General features: G+C 46.2%; 1 protein-coding gene across 1 annotated transcript in view; it reads right to left on the minus strand.

Annotated features, from left to right (window-relative positions):
- The window catches only part of Kiaa2012 (KIAA2012 ortholog), a 102205-nt gene extending 80885 nt beyond the window's left edge, over positions 1 to 21320 (minus strand). The window contains exons 1-4 of the mRNA XM_057758296.1: positions 21233 to 21320; positions 13680 to 13783; positions 11791 to 12057; positions 276 to 435 (exon numbers count right to left, since the gene is read on the minus strand). Of these exons, the coding sequence (XP_057614279.1) occupies positions 276 to 435; positions 11791 to 12057; positions 13680 to 13783; positions 21233 to 21320 (619 nt within the window). The remainder of the gene's footprint in view (positions 1 to 275; positions 436 to 11790; positions 12058 to 13679; positions 13784 to 21232) is intronic.
- Between the last annotated feature and the right edge of the window lie 3027 nt (positions 21321 to 24347).

Below are 24347 nucleotides of genomic sequence, written 5' to 3' on the forward strand. Positions count from 1 at the left end.
AAGTTCTGGACTGAACTGCGGGATGTGAGGAACTGAGGTTGAACAGTGTGAGCGGGGCCAAGTGCTCAGCTGGCCCTTCCTTCTGAAAATGTCAACAAAGATAAAAGGCAGTAGCTGGGATAGAGGCTTGCAGACTACAAAGCTTGGGGACTTCGCCTTAGTGCAGAATTGGACCTGAAATCCTGGTGTTTCTGGCATCAGTGGGAAATACACCTTCACATCAGACTGAGAGGTGGGGGAGACTGGAGTTCACCCCCCCCCATTTCCCCACTGACCTGCGCACTGAAGTCTGTACATGGTATCTGGGGGCCATGTCCGCAAAAGGCCTCGGAGATATCTCTTGGCTGAATACCCAGGCTGGATCTGCCGTAGAGTCTGGCTCTCTGGCTTGCTTCGGAAGTAGAGGTAAGGTTGCCAGGCTCTGTCCTGCTCCTTCTGTGGGGATACCAATCAGGAAATGGTACAGTGGCTGAGCCCTGAGTCTCCTAGGATGCAAGACGGTTAGCCCAATCCTCACCAGCAATCCAGAGACTCCCAGGAGGGGTCAGAAAGCAGCAGTAACAGATGCCTTGCCTAATAAACACAATCCAAGAGCCCAGAGGGCAAAGCCCTGAAGACACGCAGTCAGAGAGGAAGGAGAAATGACAAATGCCAGACCCCATCTTGGTAGAGAGCTTTAGGAAAGAATAAAGCCTCGGGAGAATTCCTTCGGCAGTGGAAATCAAGTAAGTCTCTTCAAAATGGCCCAGAGGCAGTGGGAAAGAGTGCGCTGCGACCTCTGTCCTCAGTGCCTGTCCGGGTTCACAGGGAGCCTGACATTTTGAAAATATTTGACTGTGTTGCGTTTCGTTTCGGCCAGGGAGAGTTTTCTGGGACTTTCCCTCCCAAATTCAGTCCCTCTGTGCAAGCAAGGCACAGAGGAAACAGAGACATCTAATACTTGACGAGGCTTTTCTATTGTATGGGAAGCCTTTACCGCACGATAATCCTGTAAGGTGCACGAGTTCTAGTGATGTGGAAAAGCTGAGGATGATTTGTGGAGCCCGTGAATAGCCGGGTGGTGGTGACACACGTCTTTAATCCCAGCACTCGGGAGTTCAAGGCCAGCCTGGTCTACAGAGCGCCTTCCAGGCTGGGCCTCACAGAGTTTATAAATTCCTCACATGGAAACTTTGGTTATATTTAAACCACAACAGAGCGCGGAAGGCTCAACCAGGCGCCTGTGGAGTCAGACAGAACTCAGAGCTTTAAGTTTCTCATCAGCACAAAACCTCCTGTTCCCCAAGGACGTTTAATCTCACCGATGCACCAGGACTCAGCTCCAGGTAGCATCCCGATAACAGAAGAACAAAAGATGGTTTGAAGCAGGCGCTCCATCGGATGTCCTGGAGAGTCAGAGCTCAGACTAGAGTCCGGCATGCTCAAGCTTGTTAGGATTCAGTGAAACCCGACTCAACGGTCAATACAATGAGAAAGGAAGTATGTTAGCTCACGTATCAAAAGGACCAAAGTCTGGAGAGTAATGGGGCTGGTGAAATCAGAGGCTCCATGTCTCCTACGTTCCACAGGCAGCGAGGCCCTTTGTACCTCTGAGAAATCTATCACTCCAGTTTTACAGACACGCTGAGCGGGTCCAGAATGCCCTGCAGAATTGGATGGGAGCTTAAGAGAAAGCCTGGGACGGTCTGCACCTGGAATTATGGTCAGGGTGTCAGCATCCACGGCTCATGCTGCCTCAGGACTTATGACCACGGCAAGTCTTCAAGCCTTTCCGAGTCTCCAAAAGCGGAGCTGGCAGCATGTGAGGCGTGGGAAGTTCATGATATTTAGAGTTTGATTTTACAGGTCCCAGAAAGACATTCTTTGGAAATTGGTAACTAAGTGAACGCACAGTTGTACTCCCTGCTCCACCACTTCTCGGTCACCTAAGTTACATAAGCGCATCGACGAGATGAACGCACTTTCTGTCTTTTAGGGCAGCCCACGGCCCAAACTGTAGGCTGAACCTAGTGCCTCCCACACGGTACCTAGGCAAGCGCTCTACTGCCAACCAACATCCCCAGCTTCACCCCGTTTCCCCCTTTTTGTCTTGGGATTTTGTTAAGCTGCCCAGGCAGGCTTTGAGGTTGGGGTCTTCCTACCTCAGGAATCATGTGTGTGTGTGTGTATCCCTGAACACACACATGTACATACATATGTGTATATGTATGTGCGTGGGTGTGTGCTGGTGAAAGGACAGCCTTGTTTTCTGATTCCACCAAGCAGGTTCTGGGGTACTGCACCCATTGGCTGAGTCATTTTGCCAGCCCTCCTTCAGGGCTTTCAGGTGCTGTGCATAAAATCACGTGAGCCGTGCCTTCCTAAGCCCGGTCCTGGGGACCTGGGGAGGTGAGGGTTCGCTTCCCCTCAGTCCTCCCAGTCTCTTTCCTGTCTGCCTTGCTGTGTGAACACATGTCATTTTCCCCAGCACTGGAGGAGACTGCAGAACAGCTCTGAGAGCCACTCCTGCTGAGCACATGTCCTTAGGCAAATTAATTACTTCCCAACTCTTCTTGTTCAGCATTCTCAGCGGAAAGAGCAACGGGCTGAGGCGTGTAACACATTCTAGACTTCTCTCTAGTAGGTGGTCGACAATATGAGCCTTTCTTTCTTCTCCTGGCCTTGGACGTGGGAAACTACGGAAAATTGTGAAATCCTTCTTCCTCTTGATGCTGTTTACTCACAGACTCCCAGCTCATTTTGATTTTTTTTTTTGTTAACCGAACCCCTTTCCCAGAATCCTTTGCACGACCAAGTTCTGGACAAAGAGATGGAACAGGAAGCTCTTGAGAGCTTCTGAACTATCTTGTCTTCCTCAAAGATGGGATAGATACATTGGACTGGCGTGCTGGCGATATCGTTTTTGCTTTAAACCAAGATTTGATCTCTGGATTCATGGGGGTCACTAAGACAGGAGCCCAGGTATGATCTCTGGATTCATGAGGGCCACTAGACAGGATCCAAGGTATAATCTCTGGATTCATGGGGGTCACTAAGACAGGAGCCAAGGTGTGATCTCTGGATTTGTGGGGGTCACTAAGACAGGAGCCAAGGTGTGACCTCTGGATTTGTGGAGGCCACTATATAGGAGCCAAGGTGTGATCTCTGGATTCTTGGGGGCCACTAGACAGGAGCCAAGGGTATGATCTCTGGATTCATGGGGACCACTAGACAGGAGCCAAGGTGTGACCTCTGGATTTGTGGGGGTCACTAGACAGGAGCCAAGGGTGTGTGATCTCTAGATTCGTGGGGGCCACTAAGATAGGGACCTCTTCTAGGTGGCTTGAAATCTCGCTTCTCTCTAAACCTTTGCTGCAGCTGATTGTTCCCTGAGTGTCCACGTCTCTGCCTCTTCTGAGATGCTATGGCCTTGTTAACGCAGACGGATGACCGTGTGAGGATGGACAAGACCTCCCTCGCTGCCCTTGTTAGTGAGTATTTCGAACGCTTCAGTGGGAGTTTGGCTGGGCTGCTTGCTTGAGGTGCAAGGAGTCTCCGAGACAAGTCAGGGGAGGCCTTGCCTTGGAATTTGAACTACTTGCCTATTGTCTCACTTAGCCCTTGAAAGCTGACCTTGGCCACTGTATCTGTTTCCTGTGGCTGCTATAACAACTCAGATACAATTAGTGACTCAGCTAATACAAATGCATTATCTTACACTTCTAGCAGCTAGAAGTTTGAGATGTGTCCCAATGCATCAATAATATCAAGGTGTGGCTAGGCCCGTGTTTCTGTTGGAGATCCCAGCAAACTGTTCCCCTAAAGCCTTTGCCAGCTTCTAAATAACCCTGTGTTCCTTGATTTGTGACCCCTGCTCCAAGCCAGCAAAGGTGGACAGGGTCCTTCTTACACTACAGTCTTCCTGGTTCTCCCTTATGAGTCTTTTTTTTTTTTTTTTTTTTTTTTTTTTTTTTTTTTTTTTCGATTTATTTATTATGTGTATAGTATTCTGCCTGCATGCCAGAAAAGGGCACCAGATCTCATTACAGATGGTTGTAAGTCACCATGTGGGTGCTGGGAATTGAACTCAGGACCTCTGGAAGAGAAAACAGTGCTCTTAACCTCTGATCCATCTCTCTCTAGCCCCCTGAGTCCTTATATTAAAAAAAAAAAAAAACCCTACCTGGGCAGGCAGTGGTGGTGCACACCTTTAATCCCAGCACTTGGGAGGCAGAGGCAAGTTGGCCTCTGTGAGTTTGAGGCTAGCCTGGTCTACAGAGTGAGCTCCAGGACAGTCAAGGCTCTAGAGAGAAACCCTGTCTCAGAAAAAAAAAAAAAAAAAAGCCTCGTAACTTCATCAGGCCCACAAAAGAATCTAAAATAATTTCCCATTTTAAGACCAGCAAGACAAGCACAGTTTTGTAATCCCAGTGTACAGAAGGTAGGGGAAGGAAGATTGTAGGTTTAAGAGCAGCCTGGACTATAGGAGGAGACCCTGTCTCAAGACAAAACCAAACCAAAACAAAACACAAGGGCCACAGGTGTAACTCAGTGGGAGAGACTTGACATGCGAGTCCAAGACCCTGGGTTCAATCCTCAGCAAACCAAAGTCCGTTCAATTAGCAGCCCCAATTCCGTCTGCAATTTCAACCTCTACTCTTTGCCTTATAATGTAACATACTAACAGGGTCTAGGGATTAGGGAAAAGACATCCTGGATTGGTGTGTGTGTGTGCGTGTATATGTGCATGCGTGTGTGCATCCTGGGTTGGTGTGTATGTGTGTGTGTGTGCATGCATGCGTGCATCCTGGATTGGTGTGTGTGTGTGTGTATGTGTGCATCTTGGGTTGGTGTGTATGTGTGTGCATGTGCATGTATGTGTCCTGGGTTGGTGAGTGCATGTGCTTATATGGTTTTTCTGCCAACTCTAGTTTCTTTAAGCTCTTATTTATTTTCTCTTGGTAATTTCCCGAGTGACACCTGTGTAGTGAACAAAGCCACCTCATTGGATGAACAGAAGCATTCAGGGAAGACCAGGATCACCAAGGAGGCCGGTTAGGGTGAGAGCTATTCCAATATGCATAATGTGGGTAGAAACAAGGCGAAATATGGAAGAATGACTTACAGTCATTACGACCTCTTTTTAAAAGATTTATTTATTTATTATGTATACAGCATTCTGTCTGCATATGTGTCTGCATGTCAGAAGGGGACCCCAGATCTTATTACAAATGGTTGTGAGCCACCATGTGGTTGCTGGGATTTGAACTCAGGACCTCTAGGGATAACCGCTGAGCCATCTCTCCAGCCCCCAGAGTAATTACAACCTCTTAAGAGTGCATCTTATATATAATGACAGTGGAAAGGCTGACAGAAAGAAAATATTAAAATGCTAGAAATAGCAATATTATGCTGCCGGGCTCAAGAATACACATCATTCTTTTTTTATATTAAATTTAAATCAAATTTCTAACAATACGGTTAGATCATATTTATAAAGAGGAAATCTAACTAAACTTATGGAACCCACCCGTTTCTCTTCCATATTTTTCCCGAGTCCTCTTTTCCCAAGAGCGTCCTCCCCAGTAACCACCCACTCAGAGGTTACTTGAGAACAGAGAGGGAGACAGAAGGGAGCCTGGGAGGGAGTTTCTGGATGAGAGAAATAAACAGGACGGCAGGAGGCTGCGGTGGGTTCAGGCTGCTCAGCCTGCCTTGGCTTTGCCAGTCAACCCTCTGCTGGCGTCTTCTGAGACAAGTAATTAGCATTCAGGGAACAGCCTGTTAGCCGCTCCACCTTTAATGAGAGGCTTGCTTGACAGCCTGCCTTTTCTGCGTCTACCAGGCCTCTCCCGGGTCCCTGTGCCTAGCCTTGCCTCTGCAGTCCTGTCTACTTATCCTAAGATAGAAGGCGGCTGTGCTTAGGGCTTGTATGCCTGCTCAGGGTGGCAGGGCACCAGGAAAGTCAGAATGGCCAGGCCAGCCAGCTGCTACCATCCTGGTTCTATGTGTAAAAGTCCACAGGGGGTGAAGAGAGATGCCCAGAAATGCCAGGGCTGGCAGGTAAAGCTCTCCACAATTCAGCCTTCGCCAGATTCTGCAGATGTATTTTGCAAGCCAAGAGTCCATGCCTGGCTGATGCCCCTGTTTCCCTCTGCTTGCTCTGGGCTCCTGCTCATCTATGTCTCTATTTTTACCACAAGATTCTGTTTAAATTCTTCTTCCTCCAAGAGGCCGCTTTTCCAGTCAGAGGCAGTCATGGCGAGAAGACGCCAAAAGCCCGGACAACAAAGGTACAGTTAGACAAATGAGATTACTCCAGAATCACAGGCTCTGGCACAGCAAAAAGCCTGCATAATGGAGTGTTTATAATACAAAGTATTTCTTCTGACAAAGGGTTACTATCCAGAATACAGAAGGAACCCAAAAAAGTTACTAAGAATCCAGTTTAAAAATGGGCAATTAGCCAGGCGGCGGTGGTGGTGGTGGTGGTGGTGGTGGTGGTGGTGGTGGTGCACACCTTTAATCCCAGCATTCTGGAGGCAGAGGCAAATGGATCTTTGTGAGTTCAGGCCAGACTGGACTTCAGAGTGAGTTCCTGAATAGCCAGAGTAACACAGAAAAACCCTGTCTCGGGTCAGGGAGGAGAGGGGATTTATGCAGATACTTCTCAAAAGAAATTAAAACGGGCAAGGGATTTTATAAGAAAAAGGCATAATGCCATTAGCTGCAGAGACATGTAAATCAAGATTTCAATAAGAGATCACCTCACCTCAATTAGAAAAACTGTTATAAAGAATAAGAAGATCCAGGGAGGTAGCTCATGGGATAGAAGTATTTGATGCTAAGCTTGGTAAGCTGGGTTTAACCCTTGGAACCTACATGGTAGGAGGAAGGAACCCAAAAGTTGTCTTCTGAACTACTCATACACACAAACACACACACAAGATAACACATAATGCATGTAATTTTAAAAAAGCCAAAAACACAGGGGCTGGGGATGTGGTGTTTGCTAGCATGTCACGGCCTTAGGTTCTATCTCCAGCCGGACAAGCCAGGCATAGGGTGCTAATCTCTAAACCTAGCACCCTAGAGATGGGAACCAGAGCATCAGAAGTTCAAGGTCATTCTCAGCTGAGTGGTGAGTTTGAGAACAGAACAGAATGATCTTTAAAAAGGACAAAAATGACTGAATACTAAATACTGGTGCGATACGGAGCGAAGAAAGTTGACGGGCGTGTTAATCAGTATATAGCTGCTATGGAGAACAGATTGGAGGTCCAAAAACACTGGCAACAGATCCATCTCACAATCAAACCCACTACCTGGTAATGTCTGAAGAAAATAAAATCACCATACCTGTACTCTTACGTTTATTTTGGCAGCAATAGCTAAGATATAGCATCGTCCCAGATGCCCACAATCAGATGAATGGGTAGGAGTCTTTCTCCCATGGGTGTTGGGAGCCCAACATGAAGGTCCTTGAGCCCACAGATCTCTGGAAAAACCAGGAATGTTAAGCACACGGTATTATCCTTTCAAAGGAATGGGTGTGGAACCTGTTCTTCATTCAGAAAACTGGGAATTGAGGTGTTTAACAGCCTGGTGCTCTGTGTTACCTCTTGGGCTAGACCATATGAGGCTCCTACAACCTGGACAGTCATTTAGACTACTGGATAATAATTACCTAATAATCTAAACGACTTGTACATTATCTGTATTGCTAGGAGCTCCCCCAAGCTCCCATAACCATCAACCAGAAGTGTCTAATAGCACAAGTGATCTCCTCCATATCTTTATGACCAGGCCAGATCCTTCCTTAGGCCCTTAAGTTAGTCCAGGTAGCCTATCTCTGGAACCCATCTTCTTGGAAGAAATGGCATGTACCCTGAGATGAATTTCAATGTAATTATGCCTCTTGTGCACTGGGGATTGTATTATACCAGGAAACTTTTTTTTTTCTAAATTATACCGAGTTTAAATAGGCTGGCGTTACACCGCCTGGCGTTAGACTTCTTTAGAAGGTTTGGTCCAACTCAATTTGAACCAAGTTTTTGTTCTCACCTCTTCACAGTTCATTTCCCCACCCGACACCTGCAGAGAATCCCTCGCGGATGCTGTAAGAAGCAGATGAGGCTGTAGACCGGTACTCTAGTGCTCTACCTCTAGGTAGGAGTGTGTGTTAGGAGGAGGTAAGAAGGGTACAGAAAGAGAAAGTTCGGGTGCTCTACAGCACAGTGGGGTGGCTTAGCTCACAAGAACCAACTGCCTATTTTATCAATAACTAGAGGCGAGATGCTCCAAGGCTCCAAACAGAATGGGATGCTAAGCCAGGTCAAACTCCGGTTCTCCTGTTTGCACACACGTATGTGTGAGCAGACATAGCACATGTGTACTGAAACACCACACTGTACCTCGTAAATCTGTACAATCATTATGTATAAATCAAAAATTAATGTATGCATTGTTGCTGTTTCTGACTTTGGATTTTGAGAGACTTACTATGCTACCCAAGCTGGTCTTGAATTTTTGGATTTAAAAGATCTTGCCTCAGCCAACTGGGTACACAGGACTATAGATGCAGATCTTATTACCAGCTTAATAAGAGGTTTAAGACAGGGCTTAAGAGATGGCTCAGTGGTTAAGAGCACCAGTCACTTTTCCAGAAGATCCCAGTTCAGTTCCCAGCACCCACATGGTGGCTCACAACTGTCTGTAGTGGTTTCAGGGAATCTAATGTGCTCTTCTGACCTGGAGGGCTCTGCATGCATACATGCAGAAATACATGCAGTGATACACAGAGATACATGCCAGCAAAACACCCATACTAATAAAATAACTGAAAAATTATGCAAAAAAGAGGTTAGGGAAAAGTCTAAGGGAAGCTGTGAGATGTCTCAGCTTGAATGCTTTTGATGGGATGCTAACTCTCTTGGTTTGATCAAGACACATTTTATATATGCATCTAATTATCACACTGTACCCCATAAATACATACAACAATAACTCAATAATAATACAAGAATCAGAGAGCTCTCCCTCTTCAACTGTTCCACAGCATATCACTAAGTTATACTCCAGCTTGTCTCGAAGATTGCCTGTATCGTGTCACTGAAACATGAATTAGAATTCTTCACCAGGATGTGCCCTCCTGTTGTATGGATGTTGTGGCTCCCCACGACAATGCTGGCCACGAATATGATCACTCAGCCTCTATCTACTGGTTATCGGCTCTCTGCTAGGTGTTGTCATGGCTACTAGTTGGTTAGCTCTTAGCTCAGTTGAATCGGGGAGACCCAGTGTCTCTACAGCTTGGTCCATGAGCCCCAGTTTTGTAATTTTTTTGAAGTGTGGAAATAGATGGTTGTAATGGTTGTGCGATAATGTGAATGTGTGTAGTGCCAGCGTGTTGGTCACATAAAAAGGGTAAAATGTATGTATGCTTTAACACCCTAGGAGAATAGTATAAACCTTATAAAGGATTAAATAAGGCTGTCATGCAATTAGAATGATAACGGGTGCAGCAATTCTCGGTATTAGTCATTATTATAAATATTCTCCAGAATCAGGGAGATGGCTCAGTAGGTAAAGTGTTAACTGTGCATGCCTGATGACTTGAGTTTGATCCCTAAAACCCATATTAAAAAATCTGGGTGCTTTAGCATGCATCTGTAATCCTGGCATTGCTATGGTGAGATGGGAGGGAGAGACAGGAATGTTGTCTGGGAGCTTTGGGTCAGCTAGTCTGGAAAACGAAGCCCAGCAGCAGAAGCAACAAGGAGGATGCCGGCTTAGCAAGGTGGAAGAAGAGAAGTAACTTGCATGAATTATCCTCTGATTTCTACATGTGTTTTGTGATGTGTGCGCTCTCACACGCAAGCACATACATACCTGCACACTCATACCATGGCAGATACACCCTCACAAATAAACAAACAAACAAACAAATGTTAAACACAGAAGGAATTTGATTTGAGGTATTGTTTACAGGTGATTGAAGTGTGCAAAAGTCAAATAGATATTGAGGCAACATTGAGATCCGCAGTCTCGGGGAGTTGATTCCACCCTTTTCTAGAAGGACAAAGAGAAGAGCAGGGTTCAGGGTCACCCACAAGAGTCTGGAGCAGGTGTGGGACTGCAGGTGTTTCTTGTCAACTGGGGCAGAATGGAACGGGAACTCTCCAGTCTTTCCCCTTCTTCTCCTCCTGGTCTTCTCCCAATGTGCCCTACTGGCAAAGAACTGGGATGTCGGCAGGGATGACTCTGAAATTGCATGGCACCTTTGTTCAACCCCATAAACAGAGCAGAGCAAGAGAACAAATGGGCCAGGCACAATGACCTCTGGAGTCCCTTCAAGTTCATAAACAGCAGGATGCCCATGCTAGCCATGGAGAGGTCGGCAGACCCAGGTTTGGATCCTGATGATTCTGTCACTCACTGACCTCAGCAAGACACACACCCCTTTAAGCTTCGGTTTCCTTATCTGCAAAAGAGCCAGCGTGGTGCTAAAGCAGAAAGATTGTATTGGAGACCAACCTGGGCTACACAGTGAGATCCTGTCTTTAAAGGATAGATATGTGTGGACAAGGAAGGTTGCTGAGAAAGCCTGCATCTCACAGGGGCATTGGGACTATCAAACTAAACAATAGCTTAAAGTTGCAGTAAACATTTAACAAATATTTCCCTTTCAGCTGAGAATTTATGACTTCATGGTAAAGGGCAGTGGGGTATTTGGTCAGGGCCATTAAGCTTTTCTACTTCATAGAGGGAGGGGACAGTAGAGGTTTTCCTTTTAGAGGGTCTGCAGGTGGTAGGATATGTGATTAAGACTCCTGGTAACTACAGTGGGAGACTAAGAAACACTGAACGCATACACAACCAATTCACACAGTGCTTGCCCTAGAGGAGATGTCATCTCATTGGCTGCTCTAAGAGACTAGTTTGCAATGCACCATGGGATGTGGAAGGAGAAAGCCAGGGTGTATTTCTGCTTGGAAAAGGGGAAGAAGATTGTGAGGTGACATGTTCTGTTTTGAAGGATGTGTAGGAGTTATCCAGAAACATGCACCAAAGTTGAGTTGAGAAAGCGGTTGCTGGGGCAAGCTAGTCTGCATTAGAAGAGGATTTGAGGGGCCCATCATTGAGATGGTGGGATGAAGAAGTGGGACACAGGGGTAGACATGGAAGAGAGAACCAGTGTGTGAAGGGTCTGCTATCAAAAGCTAAAGTTTTATTGGGAGTGAAAGCCTTTGAAACTAGGGAGTAGCTCACTCTCCCCACCATCTCCAATCTAGAATTTCAGAGTGACACATCTTCACAGACTCTCTCAGGGCCTCCACCAAAGGGCTGATGCATGTGGTTTAGAAAACAGGAGCCATACATGCATGTCAGCACATCAGACAGAGTGAGCCAGAGGGCAGCAGAGATTCCCCTTAACAGTAAATGCAAAATGGAAAGAGGAGTTAACTTCTGCTGATGCCAAAAGACTCAAGGTAAATAAAGAATTCTCATTTCCACAAGCTAGGAGCATCAGAGGTTGAATTATGATACCCGTGGCTGTGAGGCAGGGTTTCGTGGGTTCTGATTACAGTCTGGTGTCCCTGTAACTGAAAGAGAAATATGAATTGATAATACCAGAGTCCTTTTGCTTTTGAAGTTTTTCCCATAAATGATCTGTGAGCCTCATGACAGTAGTTCTTGGCATATAGACAAAGCTGGAAGTCTGATTTTCATGCCCTGGGGACCAAGAAGTTGCGTTCAAAGCTGCAGTTGCATTTACAAACACATCACCAGCACCTTTCCCAAACCCACCTGTCTCCTTCCATAAGCCAAGATGGCTTCTTTGAGGTCTTGAAGCGTGTGCAGTTCAAGGTCTGGCTTCTTCCGGTGACCTCTTCTCCTCTCTTTGGGTGTCCATGCTGACACAGCTAACCCCTCTGAGTACAGGATCAGCGCCCCCTTCCTTGTGCTGAAAGTCTTAGGAAGAAAGAGGCTCCAGGAGTGCTGGCTGGCACTGTCTCCATTCTGGGGTTTGCTGACCAGGACATAGTCTTCCGGGGACTTCCAGTTCAGATAGTCCTTTAAGGAAAGGAAAATGCCTTGATTGAGACACTGTGGGAAATCCTTCTGTAGCCAATACTGTCTCTGCAAAGTTTTCAGCTTTCAAAACTGTGTATTTATTTATGTGTTGTTGTAGGAGGCCACTTATTTGTTTCCCGGCTGCCCAGACTCCAGAAATAATCACACAGAAACTATATTATTTCAATCACTGCTTGGCCCATCACTTAAGTGTGTTGCTAGCTAGCTTTTACATCTAGTATTAATCCATTTCCAGTATTTTATATTTTACCATGAGGTTTGTGACCTACCAGCAAGGTTTCACCCTGTCTGTCTCTGGCGGTGACTCTACGGTTTCTCTCAAACTCCACCCTCTTTTTCCCAGCATTCAGTTTAGTTTTTCCCCCACCTAGCTAAGTTCTGCCTTGCTATATGTCCAAAGCCGTTTCTTTATTAATCAATGGTAATCACAGCATACAGAGGGAAATCCCACATCAATTGTGTACACTCTTGCCCAACCAAGTGCCACGGCATGTGTAGAGGTCAGAGGACAGCGTGTGAGATCAGTCTCTGCCTTCCACTTTCTGCAATCCTATCCACACCTACATTTAATTAAAAATGATAAAAGAAATCTTAAAACACACACAGAGAGAAAAAGCCAACACAATAACAAAAGTTAGTAGAACTTGGTGCACAAATCCATCTTATTCCATGCAACTTTCAGGAGATCCGTGACTGCCTGCAGACTTTCTGCAGAGTGCAGTACAGGTTACAGGCCAGTTGCATCTCCTGGTAGGCAAGCAAGCAGTCAGAACTATCAAGGACGATAGACGGCTTGGACTAGTAGCCAGTTTAAATATGAGAAACTAATCCAGCCCACTACCATTTCAGCTACGCACAGAGAGGCTACCTATACATTCCAGATCGTGGAACATTGCCTAATTTGGCTATATATAGGAACCTATAAAGGAGTTACATACTTTGTAAGTGTATTCCATCAGCCACTGAAGTCCTTTGAAACTTTATATATCTTTTAACACAGTGAAGGTCAAATATCATGGCAAACCTCCACAACGATAGAGCTCTCTGACCTATGAAGTTACAAAGTACCCCGATGTGTTTATTGTTCCTGGTGGGCCTCAGGAGTTAAATTATGCCACCTCTTTAAAAATCTCTGAAAATGAGATTTGTTTTGTCCTCCATGAAATAGGAATCTTGTGGATTGAATTCCACAAAGTTCAAAACAAACACCCAAAGGCAAAAACAAAACAAAACAAAAACAAACAAACAAACAAAAAAACCACTGGCATTTCAGTAACGGAGCACAACTCCTAAGAGGCAATGGCAGTCAGTTCTAATATCGCTTACAGAACAGGTGGGAATTCTGGTCTTGAACTAAATTTTCAGTCTCCAGACAATCTAGATTCTCCTTCAGGCTCAAGCAAAGGCAGTAGGGCGTGAGGGTGAGCCAGGCAGGCTGTTCCCGTGGCAATTATGGGGATCAGGCAAAAAGGGAAGATCTGCCTGTGACCTCTACCATCTTGACTCCAACATTTACCAAAGCACAGCTTGGGAAGACAGAACGTCCCACCCCATGCTCAAAATGTGCTCTCCCTCCACTCCCCCCAAGTTCTAAGACTCACCTCTGGTTCAAAATAGACTTCCAACTTCTGTTTGTCCTGGACCAACTTCCCGTGTCCCCGGCTCAGGAGAGAGAGACCGAGCATGTCTCCTCCCTGACTACACCCTCTCTCAAGAGCAGTTCATCTCGGTTCTGAAGGCTGAAAACTGGTCACGCCTCAGGGTTTCCAAAGCTCAACAGCAAACCAAAGGAGACCCTGAACATTGGGTCTTTTATGAAATGTATTTCCCCCTCTCACAGAAACCCAGGATCTTCCAGCCACACAGTTTAGACAGAGCACATCTTTGTGGGGAGGAGAGGGGAACTGCAAGGCTCCTCAGACAGCAGGCTGTATACTCTGGGCTCCCGTGAACCCTTGTTGTGTCCCTGAGACCTGGTTGCTTTGCTACAGGGCCACATGCATCTGCGGATCTGGGCCAAGACACCACATCCTTCTCATTGTGAAGGGAGGTTGTTTCCTGGTTGCTATGGCAGCATAGGGAAATGAAGTCCTTTAACCCAGGCAAAGGCACTGCTGCTTCACTGGCTGGGGTGGGGGTGGGAAGCTGTCCACTGGACATTGAAGGGGCCGGACCAAGTCCTAGGGGTAGGAGGTGGGGTGGGAAGCTGGATTGGGGTGTCTTTTTCTAATGGGTGTTCATCTTGCTTTTAACAAGCGTCTTCCCTTTCCCCTGACATGTGAGCCTGTCACTGCCAACTATTAACAGACTCGGGAAGTCTTCTAGGTCACCAAAAGCCACTTGTGATGTGTCCCTTGGCTGTGCCCCAGGATCCCCTGAACTAGACAGAAGGCTTCATTTTACTCATGGCTGCTTTGTGTGAGTGACTGGGAGACACGGGCAAGTTCTGACTTTCTTTGCATTTCTGGTTCTCAATGGGGGACATTTTATTTCACACACACACACACACACACACACACACACACACACACACACACACACACACACACCAAGGCTATACCAAACACACACACACCCCACCCCCGCACCTCCCACACACCAGGACCATACCACACCACTAGAATGTTAAAAGTCCTGCAAGGTATGACTGTCTTGCATAATGAACGTCACTTGGCACCCTTGCTTGCTTCTCTTTGATGCTGAGCACAAAACAAGCCCATGGGGGCCAGGAAGTCAGAGGACCCTGTGTCTGGTTAGGACCCAGTTTTGACCAGGGAAATCAAACGGCTTGTGTAGGTGCCCCCTGCTGGTTGGTATTCAGAAGCGCAACAACTTGTAGGCCCACCTACCTATCGGTTTCCTCTCTGCGGAGTCTTCCCAGGGCGCCACGTCATCGCCCGCTGCCCCCACCGCAAGGCAGGCTCAGACCTCCTAGCGTTAGACCTCATGCTGTGAAATGAGATTGAGTGCACCTGGGGAATTAAAACCTTGACCGCAGAGGTTCAAAAATGAGTTTAATCAAATTAACAGTGAGGTAATGCTTCACACTTGGGAAGCTGTAAACAAAGCAAAGCAAAATAAAATAGCATTGATGAGGGACGCGAAAACTCAAAAACCCTTGTACATTAAAAATGGCGTACCCTTGCAGAGCAGTGGTGGTGGTGGTGGTGGTGGCACACACTTTAATCCCCGTATTAGGGAGGCAGAGGCAGGTGGATCTCTGAGTCAGACTGGTCTACAGAGCCAAGGCTACAAGTTTTTTTTTTTTTTTTTGAGAAACCCTGTCTCAAAAAACAAAATAAAGCCAAAAAGCAAGCAATAATAATTAAAATAAAATAATGCATTCTCCGTGAAAAGTGGTATGACTATACAAACAAAACAAAATAAAACAAAAAACAAACAAACAAACAAAACAAAACCAGGCATATAATCAACACATTGTCCAGTAAGTCCATGTTTGGGTATATTCCTCAAAGGAGTTTCTGGAAGCAGACACCCGGATTTGTCTTCCCCGTGTTCATAGCCGCACCGACTGAAACAGTTAAAACGTGAAATCGATTCAGTTATCCATTGACACACAGACGATTGAACGAAATTTGACATATGTAGACAATAAAACATTATTCAGCCTTAAAAAGAGAAAGGAACTCAAAAATGTGCTATAATCCGGATGAACCTTGGGGACACGCTAAATGAGATACGCTAGTGACAATATTGGTCAGCTATGGGAGGATGTTACCTAAATGACCTATCTAGAGTAGTCTGATTCACTGGACCAGGAAGGAGGGGATGGTGGTGGCTGGAGGTTGGAGACAGGATGGGAGGGGGGGGACATTGAGGAGGGGGAATGGGGGGATGTGCAAAGTTAGTGTTCTGTGCAAACTGCCTTTGGGAAAATGAAAGCCTCTGGAGAGCGCCTCACCATAGGGTAAATGTTCTTAGTTCTAAGGAACTGTTAACTTAAATCTGGTTAAAAATGATAAACCTCTGTATCTTTTATCACAACTAAATTTTTTCAAATATATAGCAGAAATTCGAAAGCTGAATCAAACACTTGTTAATCCAAGTGGTCAGCATAGCCTGAAATGACCTGCTTACAACAAGTGGGACAAAATCCCCAAAACCAGGGCTCTAAATAGTTTCCAGGGGTCTTAGGCTACAGTCACACCTATCAATACCTCTTCAATACCTCTTCAAAACGTAAAGAAGACCCTTCACAAAGCTTCCCAAGTGGTAACTACAGCAGAGAGGAAGCCCTAGTCTAGAAGAATACCTCTTCCCTGAAAGACAGCTGTGTTCCCAGAGCTGGAGGACAGAGGGTGTTGGGGGGGCATGAATGGGGAGCCATGGAAGACTACAGACAGGAAGGGTTAGGGTGGGACGTGAAAGGGCAGAAGTTCAGAGGGAAGATGTGAGGGTAGAGAGGAGAAAGGATAAAAGAAGACTTTATAGGAGGCAGGCACATGGCAAAGGGGTGACCTCTCTGGCGGCCACGGCCATGAAGGTCAGGTACACACTGGCTTTTATTCCCTAGCCCTTTCCCATCCTCTCTTTTAAGACAGGGTCTTGTATATCCCAGGCTGACCTTGAAATTGCTGCGTAGCCATGGTGATCTGGAATTCCTGGTCCTCCTGCCCACTTAGATGGGGTTTTCAAAGCAAGGAGGTGATGTGATTCCATCTGGGGCTTTTGAAAGGGAAGTCTGAGAAACTTGTAAAAGGTGATGGGAAGGAGGGTGCTTATCTCATGAACCTCTGGGTGAACTCTCAGGACTTGTAACCCGGGCCAGTCTTCCCTTGGACTTGACTGAACTCGTCAGACAGGTCAGGAATGACTATTCAGTTGCTATATGACCGTTGAGAGAGATACAGAAAGGGAAACTCCATCAGTTGCAAGAAAACAGAAATCTTCAACATTTTAGAAATGGCATTGCTAAAAAGAGTGCGAGACACCTCAGAAAATTTTAAATTACAGTATTGGGAGGACTCTGAGTGAGAGCCGCAGCTGTCAGCTAAGCGGTGACTCTGCTTCTCTGGCTCCCATGAACGTTTTTGTGTGTGAGCCCCACAGACTCTGAAATGTCGATTTGCCCACAGACAGTGAATGGGACACCAGGAAGTGATGGCTGTTCCAGTCTAGTTTCTCAAGTATCTCGCTTGAGAAAAACACCCAGGTGTCCAAGTGACCTTCTCAAGGCCCAGGCAAGGCAGTTAGGCCTTGCTGGGGTTGTAATCTGTGAGCAGACAGACCCCAAGCCACAGCAGGCCTCTCCTAAATCATCATGTTTACATCCGTGCTGTTTCATATGGACAATGAACAGATCTACGGATCAATTAATAGGCATTTAAAAGCATTTACCCAGTCCCCACAACAGTTTATGGAAAGTGCATTCAGAAAGCAATCGGGGTTATTGCCATTCTAAAGTGCTTGGGGATCCCAGATGAAAGGCTCTCGTAACCGGGAAGTATTTATAACTCAAGAAAGAACCCTCCACACCCGTGTTATACAACACGGCCACCACCCCCTGGCATGCCTGACCTGTCAGCCCATGCGGCGAGCATGTTTAAATTACACTGTAAATTCTATAGGGTGGAGACCGTGTTTTTATGGTTTGTAAAGCATCATGAATAACCATGGTACTCTGTAAATAAATAAAAACCACATGAAACGATGGAAATAGATGCCTTACCCCCTGAGTGTTTGAGAATTTGTCCCTAGTTTCAAAGTCCTTGGGTTCAATGGATGCCACTCTGCAAAAGTGGTCTGGGAGATGACAATGGGATTTTTGTTTCTGCCTTGCCCCTTTACAAAAGTGTGTTTGTGTAATTTTATCTATCTTCAGTCTACAGGATCCACCATTGCAGTCTTTCTGAAGAACACAGAGAGAATAGTTTCACAAAGCTACACAGAGGTGACATGGGACCTTCCCTGAATTTGGTTCTAACTTGTTGTTTATACTAGGGTGGTGGTCACTATCCCTAAGAGACTCCTTCAAGGCTAATATTTGACTATCAGGAAGGTGCCACAATTGCAGCACAGGGCACAGCCTCCTCTTCAGTCTTGGGATGCTGCTCTCTCTCTCTCTCTCTCTCTCTCTCTCTCTCTCTCTCTCTCTCTCTCTCTCTCTCTCTCTCTCTGCCTCCCAGTCAGTCATGGGATGCTGCTCTCTCTCCCTCCCTCCTTCCCTCTCTCTCTCTCTCTCTCTCTCTCTCTCTCTCTCTCTCTCTCTCTCTCTCTCTCTCTCTCTCTCTCTTTCTCTCTGCCTCCCAGCCTCCCAGTCAGTCATGGGATGCTGTTCTCTCTCCCTCCTTCCCCCCCCCTCAGACGCTAGCCCTCTGACCTGACTTTCTAGACTCCATCCACTCTTATGTCACCTGTCTAGCTCCTCTTTGAAAGTGGTTTTTGTAGATTTGTCTGGGTCAGCTCTCAACTTCTTGAACTACAGGAAAGGTGAACTGAAGGTCAAGAGAGCTAAGCACAGTGATCTGCCACAAACACCAAACGCAGGTTCCAGGAAAAAAAATCAAAACTGAAAGACCCTGAAAAGATAGCCTCTGCCTTTGACATGTCATGCTGCCTTACACCGTGAGGGCTCTTTCACAGAAGGTCTTAATCTACACCCCCTGTCACCCCTTGCACATAGTAGCTGCTCACTAAACATTTAGCAATTCACTTTGTAGCATGCTCAAAGAGATGAGTAATTATCTTTGAGCCATTAAGAGATATAAATGAAGAGCATTAAGAGTATTAGGTCAAAGCTGCCTTAGTAGCTGGTAGTTTTCTTGGCTGCAGTACAAAGCTTAGACTCACAGGTTAAAAGCATCAACCAACCCAAGGCTCAGTAAACAAAGGCAGAAAGAGTGTGGGAGATTCAACCCTCTTGACCTGTTGGGAGAAGCACAGGCTTGCTAAGGATGAGTATCTGACTTATTCAGGTGCTAGAACTGATTTCTCATGTGAGTCTGGTCAGATGTGAAGGAAGACAATGCAGAAAGCAACACAGAATACTCTGGAATGTTAGGACGGGAGAAGGTGGCTGCGTTGGCCCCCATAGCCTTTCTACTCTTAGGTGTAAATCAAGGCCACATACCTTGACTGGCTTGGCACCAGGGATCTGCTTACTCAGGGTCTGTTTGAGAGGTTTGCTTTGTGAGTCGAAAATGCTTGGTTCCTCTAAAAATCTTTGCTGCAGGTTTCCTTTTCTAGCAGGGACACTCATAATAACTGCGGACTCTTAAGCTTATGGTAGGTAGACAGCAAGTTGGTAGGAGAAACACCAACCGCCCATTCTTGGTTCTTTAATAACAGCGGATTCGCCAGTAGCTCCATCAAAGGCAACAAAAGTAACAATTCCTAGGGACTGATTAGGGTACTCCATCAATGGCAACAAAAGTAACAGTTTCTAGGAACTGATCAGGGCAGCTCCATCAATGGTAACAAAAGTAACAATTCCAAGAACTGATCAGGGAGGAGGGGGCAGTTCTAACAGGAGCCAGAGCACAGGTCTTTCACAGAAACCCTACAGATTCTGCTGGTCTCAAGCCATTAAACCGCAAAGATGGAAAAGAGAATGTTTTCTCTGTGTCACAGGTTTACAGTCCTGTTTGCTTGTTGAGACTGGGTATTACTGTGTAGCCCTGGCTGACCTGGAACTTGTGTAGCCCGGGCTGATCTCAAACTCAAGAGATTCACCTGCCTCTGCCTCTCAAATGCTGAGATTAGAGGCAGAGGCAGGAGGATCTTTGTGAGTTGATACATTCTAAGCTCCAGGACAGTCAGGGCTACATAGAGAGACCCTGTCTCAAACAAAGCAAAGCAAAACAAAGTTTTATTGCCTATTGTTAGAATGATGCTTATTTAAATGATAAAATATCTGACAAAAGGCACATACAGCCAATAAATAGTGTTCAAGAAATACTTTTGTCTCATAAGACAGACTTCACAGGAACAGCTTCCTACTGTCAGGCCACGGAAGGAAGGTTTTGCCGTACAAACCAATGCTCTGAAGGTCACTCTCCCACAGAGGAGGCAGCAAGGGACTAGGCTACACAACCAGACACTTCTCCATCAGCTGCCCTCCGGCTCTCTGTTTAACTCTGTGGCAAGAATAATTTCTGTTTTCTGATTGCAGAAGAATCTGTCTATGAACTATTCCCTGATCATTTGAGAAATACTAATACGGAAAAGACATCTTTGGGAACAAATGGCCAAGTTAAAATACACATTCTCCTTCTGTTATCTGAGCACGTTAGTAAGATTTTGTTTTTGAATGTTCAAGTTACACCCCCATCCGTGGCCCCAACAGAGTCAGAACTGAAGCAAAAGAAGTCAGGAAACCTGGGTGTTTCCAGATCATTCAAAGTCCACACGTTGCTTGAATTTGCATTGTGAACCAAGATGCCCCTAATCTCCCAGGGACTCCCCACTGCCCATGTTCAGCTTGCATGGATTCCTTCAGGGAAACACGCAGGTTCTCTTGTGAATTAATTTTTAAGCTTCTCTGTAGAGATTGCTTAACCAGGCAGTGCAGAAATGGACGCCAATGTGAAGGCCTGTTTGGTGTTGAGAAAAAAGGAAACAGAAGACAAGGGACAAGACAGTATGCATCTCTGGGAGGTAGGCGAGAAGACCCACCCGTGGCGATTTTGCTCGTCCCTCATTTCTCCAGAGGGCTAGCCTGTGCCTACGCCCCTCCCAGCAGCATTTTTAAAATGAGGATAGGCTGCCAGACTCTGACTGGTCCAGGAAGTTCTGGGGATACAGGGAGGGAGGAAGCGGCTCTTCTTCATCACACAGAACACACTGGCAGCAGAATCTGCTTTCCTGAGGCCAATGGCCAGAAGAAGCTGGCCACAAGTTGGGAGGAATCATTAGTGTAGTAACACGAGCATTGCCCTCTGCGATCATGTGATTGCCAGCCCTGGCTCATCTCCCCTGGGGATACCTACCCATCCTAAATCTGGTCCGGGGGAGTTGTCAGTCAGACAGGAAGGACAGCTTTGCCCTAGTCATTTCAGTGGGAGGTGCTAGCAGCCCGGGTGACTTGGCTCTTTGGATTTTACCATCCTCCTCCTGACAGTCTGCTTCTGGTTAGGTGCGCAAAGGGTTAACCGGCCTGGTAGGACTCAGCTGCCAAACGCACCCTAATGCTCACTCCAGCAATCCCAGGCTTGCATGCTTATATTCTTACGCGGCTGAAGTGGCCTGTTCGTGGCATCTGGTTCCCTGGCAACAGCTTTCATTGGCTCATTCAAAGAGCTTTCTTCTTAAGAAAGCTCCAACCGAGCCGCCCACCGCCAGTACTAATCACCATCTCCTCCACTCCTAGCTCGGGATGCAGCTGGTATGAAAAATAGCATCTGTGGGCGCGGGGTCGTTCCGCCATGATTGGGCTGACCACACTTGCTTTGCCCTGGTTTTCGCCAGGACTAGGTGCAAGGGGTTTGCCTTTCCCCTGGGACTGAAGGAAAACGACTCTCCGCCAGAAAGTTTCCCAGCGCAGGAGTTCTTTGTTCGGCAGAAATTCCCGACTTCTTGTGATTGACTAGCTGCTTCCTGAACTGGTCTGTGCTGTGACTTTGGGGCTCAGGCGCTCTGACAAGGGGCGTGGCGGAGCTGAGAGAACCCAGACAAGAAATCCAGACTGTGGACCGCTTGTACAGCAAGCCGGGACAGTCTGTCTCCCTTAGAACCTGGGGAGTCTGACAGCTGCTCCACCCTCCCCCAAAGATGTCAGCAGCTCCAGATTTGCTGAGAGTGGCAGCAAAAAGGAGCTCTTGGTTCCGTATTTTTTTTGGGGAAAAAACTTGGCTAGCGCCTCTAATAAAGAAGAGAACTCTTTTGGGATTCCCGGCCTCACTGAGAATCATGTGGAGTTGTTTTGTCTGGAACTTGAATAAAATCAAAAATTACAAAGCAGAGTTTGACAGAGTAGGCAAGCTATTTTCGTTCACCTGTGTCTGTCTGCTTAATTCATTCTGCCCCCCCTTTTTTAAAAAAAAAATCAAATTTCATCTAATTCATTTAGACTCATAGAAATCTAAGCCCCGAGCACGGCCAAGAAATAAAAGCATTTGAAATTTATAGTCATGGTGATCAAAGATGTTGACTTCTGGTGTGTGTGCACCCTTGTCTATATGGGGATGCGAGAAGAGTCAAGAGAATTGAGGTTCCAAGGATACAGGACTTGTGTTTCCATTGCCTGGAAGAGATGGAATAGGGACCTTTCCTGCTGCTTCAAGGATAGTCTGATCCTTGGGTCTATGTGAGGGTGAATCACCGTACTTTGACCTACGCTGTCAAAAGATGTTACAGAGGACACTCACAGCATGCATTTGAGAGAGATTTGGGGTCCGAGTCAATTCTGTTCCCTGTTGGGGTACAATTGGGGAGACTGCACAATTGATTTCAGCTCCTTAGTCTGGAGGTGGGGAGGACAGGACCTAACACGGAGGCATGCTACAAAGACTATCAGAGACAGACAGGGGTTTGCACCCCACTCCTGCCGGGCACTGGCAAGCTTGGGAAGCACCTGGTGATTCTGATCTTTAGCCAGTTTAAAGAACTGTGGATGGTGCCTGGTGGTGGTGGTGCACATTTTTAATCCCTGCACTCAGGAGGCAGAGGCAGGCAGATCTCTGTGAGTTCGAGGCCAGCCTGGTCTACAAGAGCTAGTTCCAGGACAGGCTCCAAAGCTACAGAGAAACTCTGTCTTGAAAAACCAAAACCAAAACAACAACAAAAAGAATCTGAGGGGAAAGAACTGTGGAAGAGGTGTTGGGATGTATTATATACAGCACGCATGAGGCCCCAAGTTCGGTCCCTAGCACCAATGAAACAAATCAAAACAAACCGAACTCATTCATAGATGAACCCTATGGAAGGCTGTCTACAGTTGTTTATTTGGGGGCTGAAGAATTCCTTGAAAAGCAGAGCATCTTAGGTATAGAGCTGAAAAGACTGTGTGATTTATAGAAATAAAATTACATTGCTCCTTCCTCAGGGCAAAGCGTTAGATTGAAGGCAGGTATAGTTCCCTGTCCTGTAGCATGCTCTCTCCTCTGAGCAGGAAGTGATTGATATCCAAGACCCAGAGAATAAAGATGTGGAAACTTTTGTCATAGCTTTACTTTTTTTTTTTTTTTTTGGTTTGTTTTTTGAGAAAGGGTTTCCCTGTGTAGCTTTGGAGCCTATCCTGGAACTCGATCTGTGGACCAGGCTGGCCTCGAACTCAAAGAGTGACCGCAGCTTCAGTTTCTGTGAGACCCTAGGAGGCCCGCCTGGTTGATTTTGTGGGCTGGATTCTCCTGTTGTTCTCGACTCCTCTGGCTCCTATAATCCTTCCTATCCCACTTCCAAGGGATTCCCCAAGCTCCAAGGGCAAGGACCCCATGGAGATGTCCAATTTGGGCTCTCTCCACCTGATGATGACTGTGAGTCTCTGCGTCACTCCCATCAATTGCTGGAGGAAGTGTCTCTGCTGGCAGTGGGGCTGGTCACCCATCATGTTTGTCTTTCTGGGTTACCTAGGCGTGAATGCTTTTTTTTTCTAATTCCAACCACTTGCCTGCAAATTTTATGATGTCTTTTTTTTAAGAGCTAAGTAATACTCCATTGTGTAAATGTACCACGTTTCCTTCATATATATATATATATATATATATATATATATATATATATATATACACATATTTCCTTTATATATCTATAAAGAAAGTAGAAAGGAAGTGAATATATTTCTTCATTTTTATGTATGTGGAGGTTTTGCCTGCCTTGATAACTGTACACCAAGTATGTGCAGTGCCCACAGAGGAGGGTGTTGAATCTTCTAGGACTAGAATAACAGATGATTGTGAGTTACCATGTGGGTGCTGGAATTGAATTCAGGTCCCTTGGAAGAGCAGGCAGTGCTCTTAACCGCTGAGCCATCTCTCCAGCCCTTTCCTTTATCCATTCTTTGGTCGAGGGATATGTAGATTGTTTCCATTTCTGGCTATTACGAATAAAGCTGTTATGAACATAGTTGAGCAAGTGTCTTTGTGTTTGGGTATGTGCTCAAGAGAGCTATAGCTTGGGCTAGACTCCTTCTTGAAAAAAAAAACACAACACACACGTGCACGCACACACGCACACACTGATTTATATTAGAAATTATATAAATTATATTAGAAATACTATAAGAACTCAAAGATGGGCAGAGGAGCAGATGCCCCTCAAATGGATGTTGAAGACATAGGTTCTAAACGGGATGTGTAAAGAGAAGACACAAC

The sequence above is a fragment of the Chionomys nivalis genome, chromosome 26 (assembly GCF_950005125.1).
Source record: "Chionomys nivalis chromosome 26, mChiNiv1.1, whole genome shotgun sequence".
Taxonomy (NCBI): Eukaryota; Metazoa; Chordata; class Mammalia; order Rodentia; family Cricetidae; genus Chionomys; species Chionomys nivalis.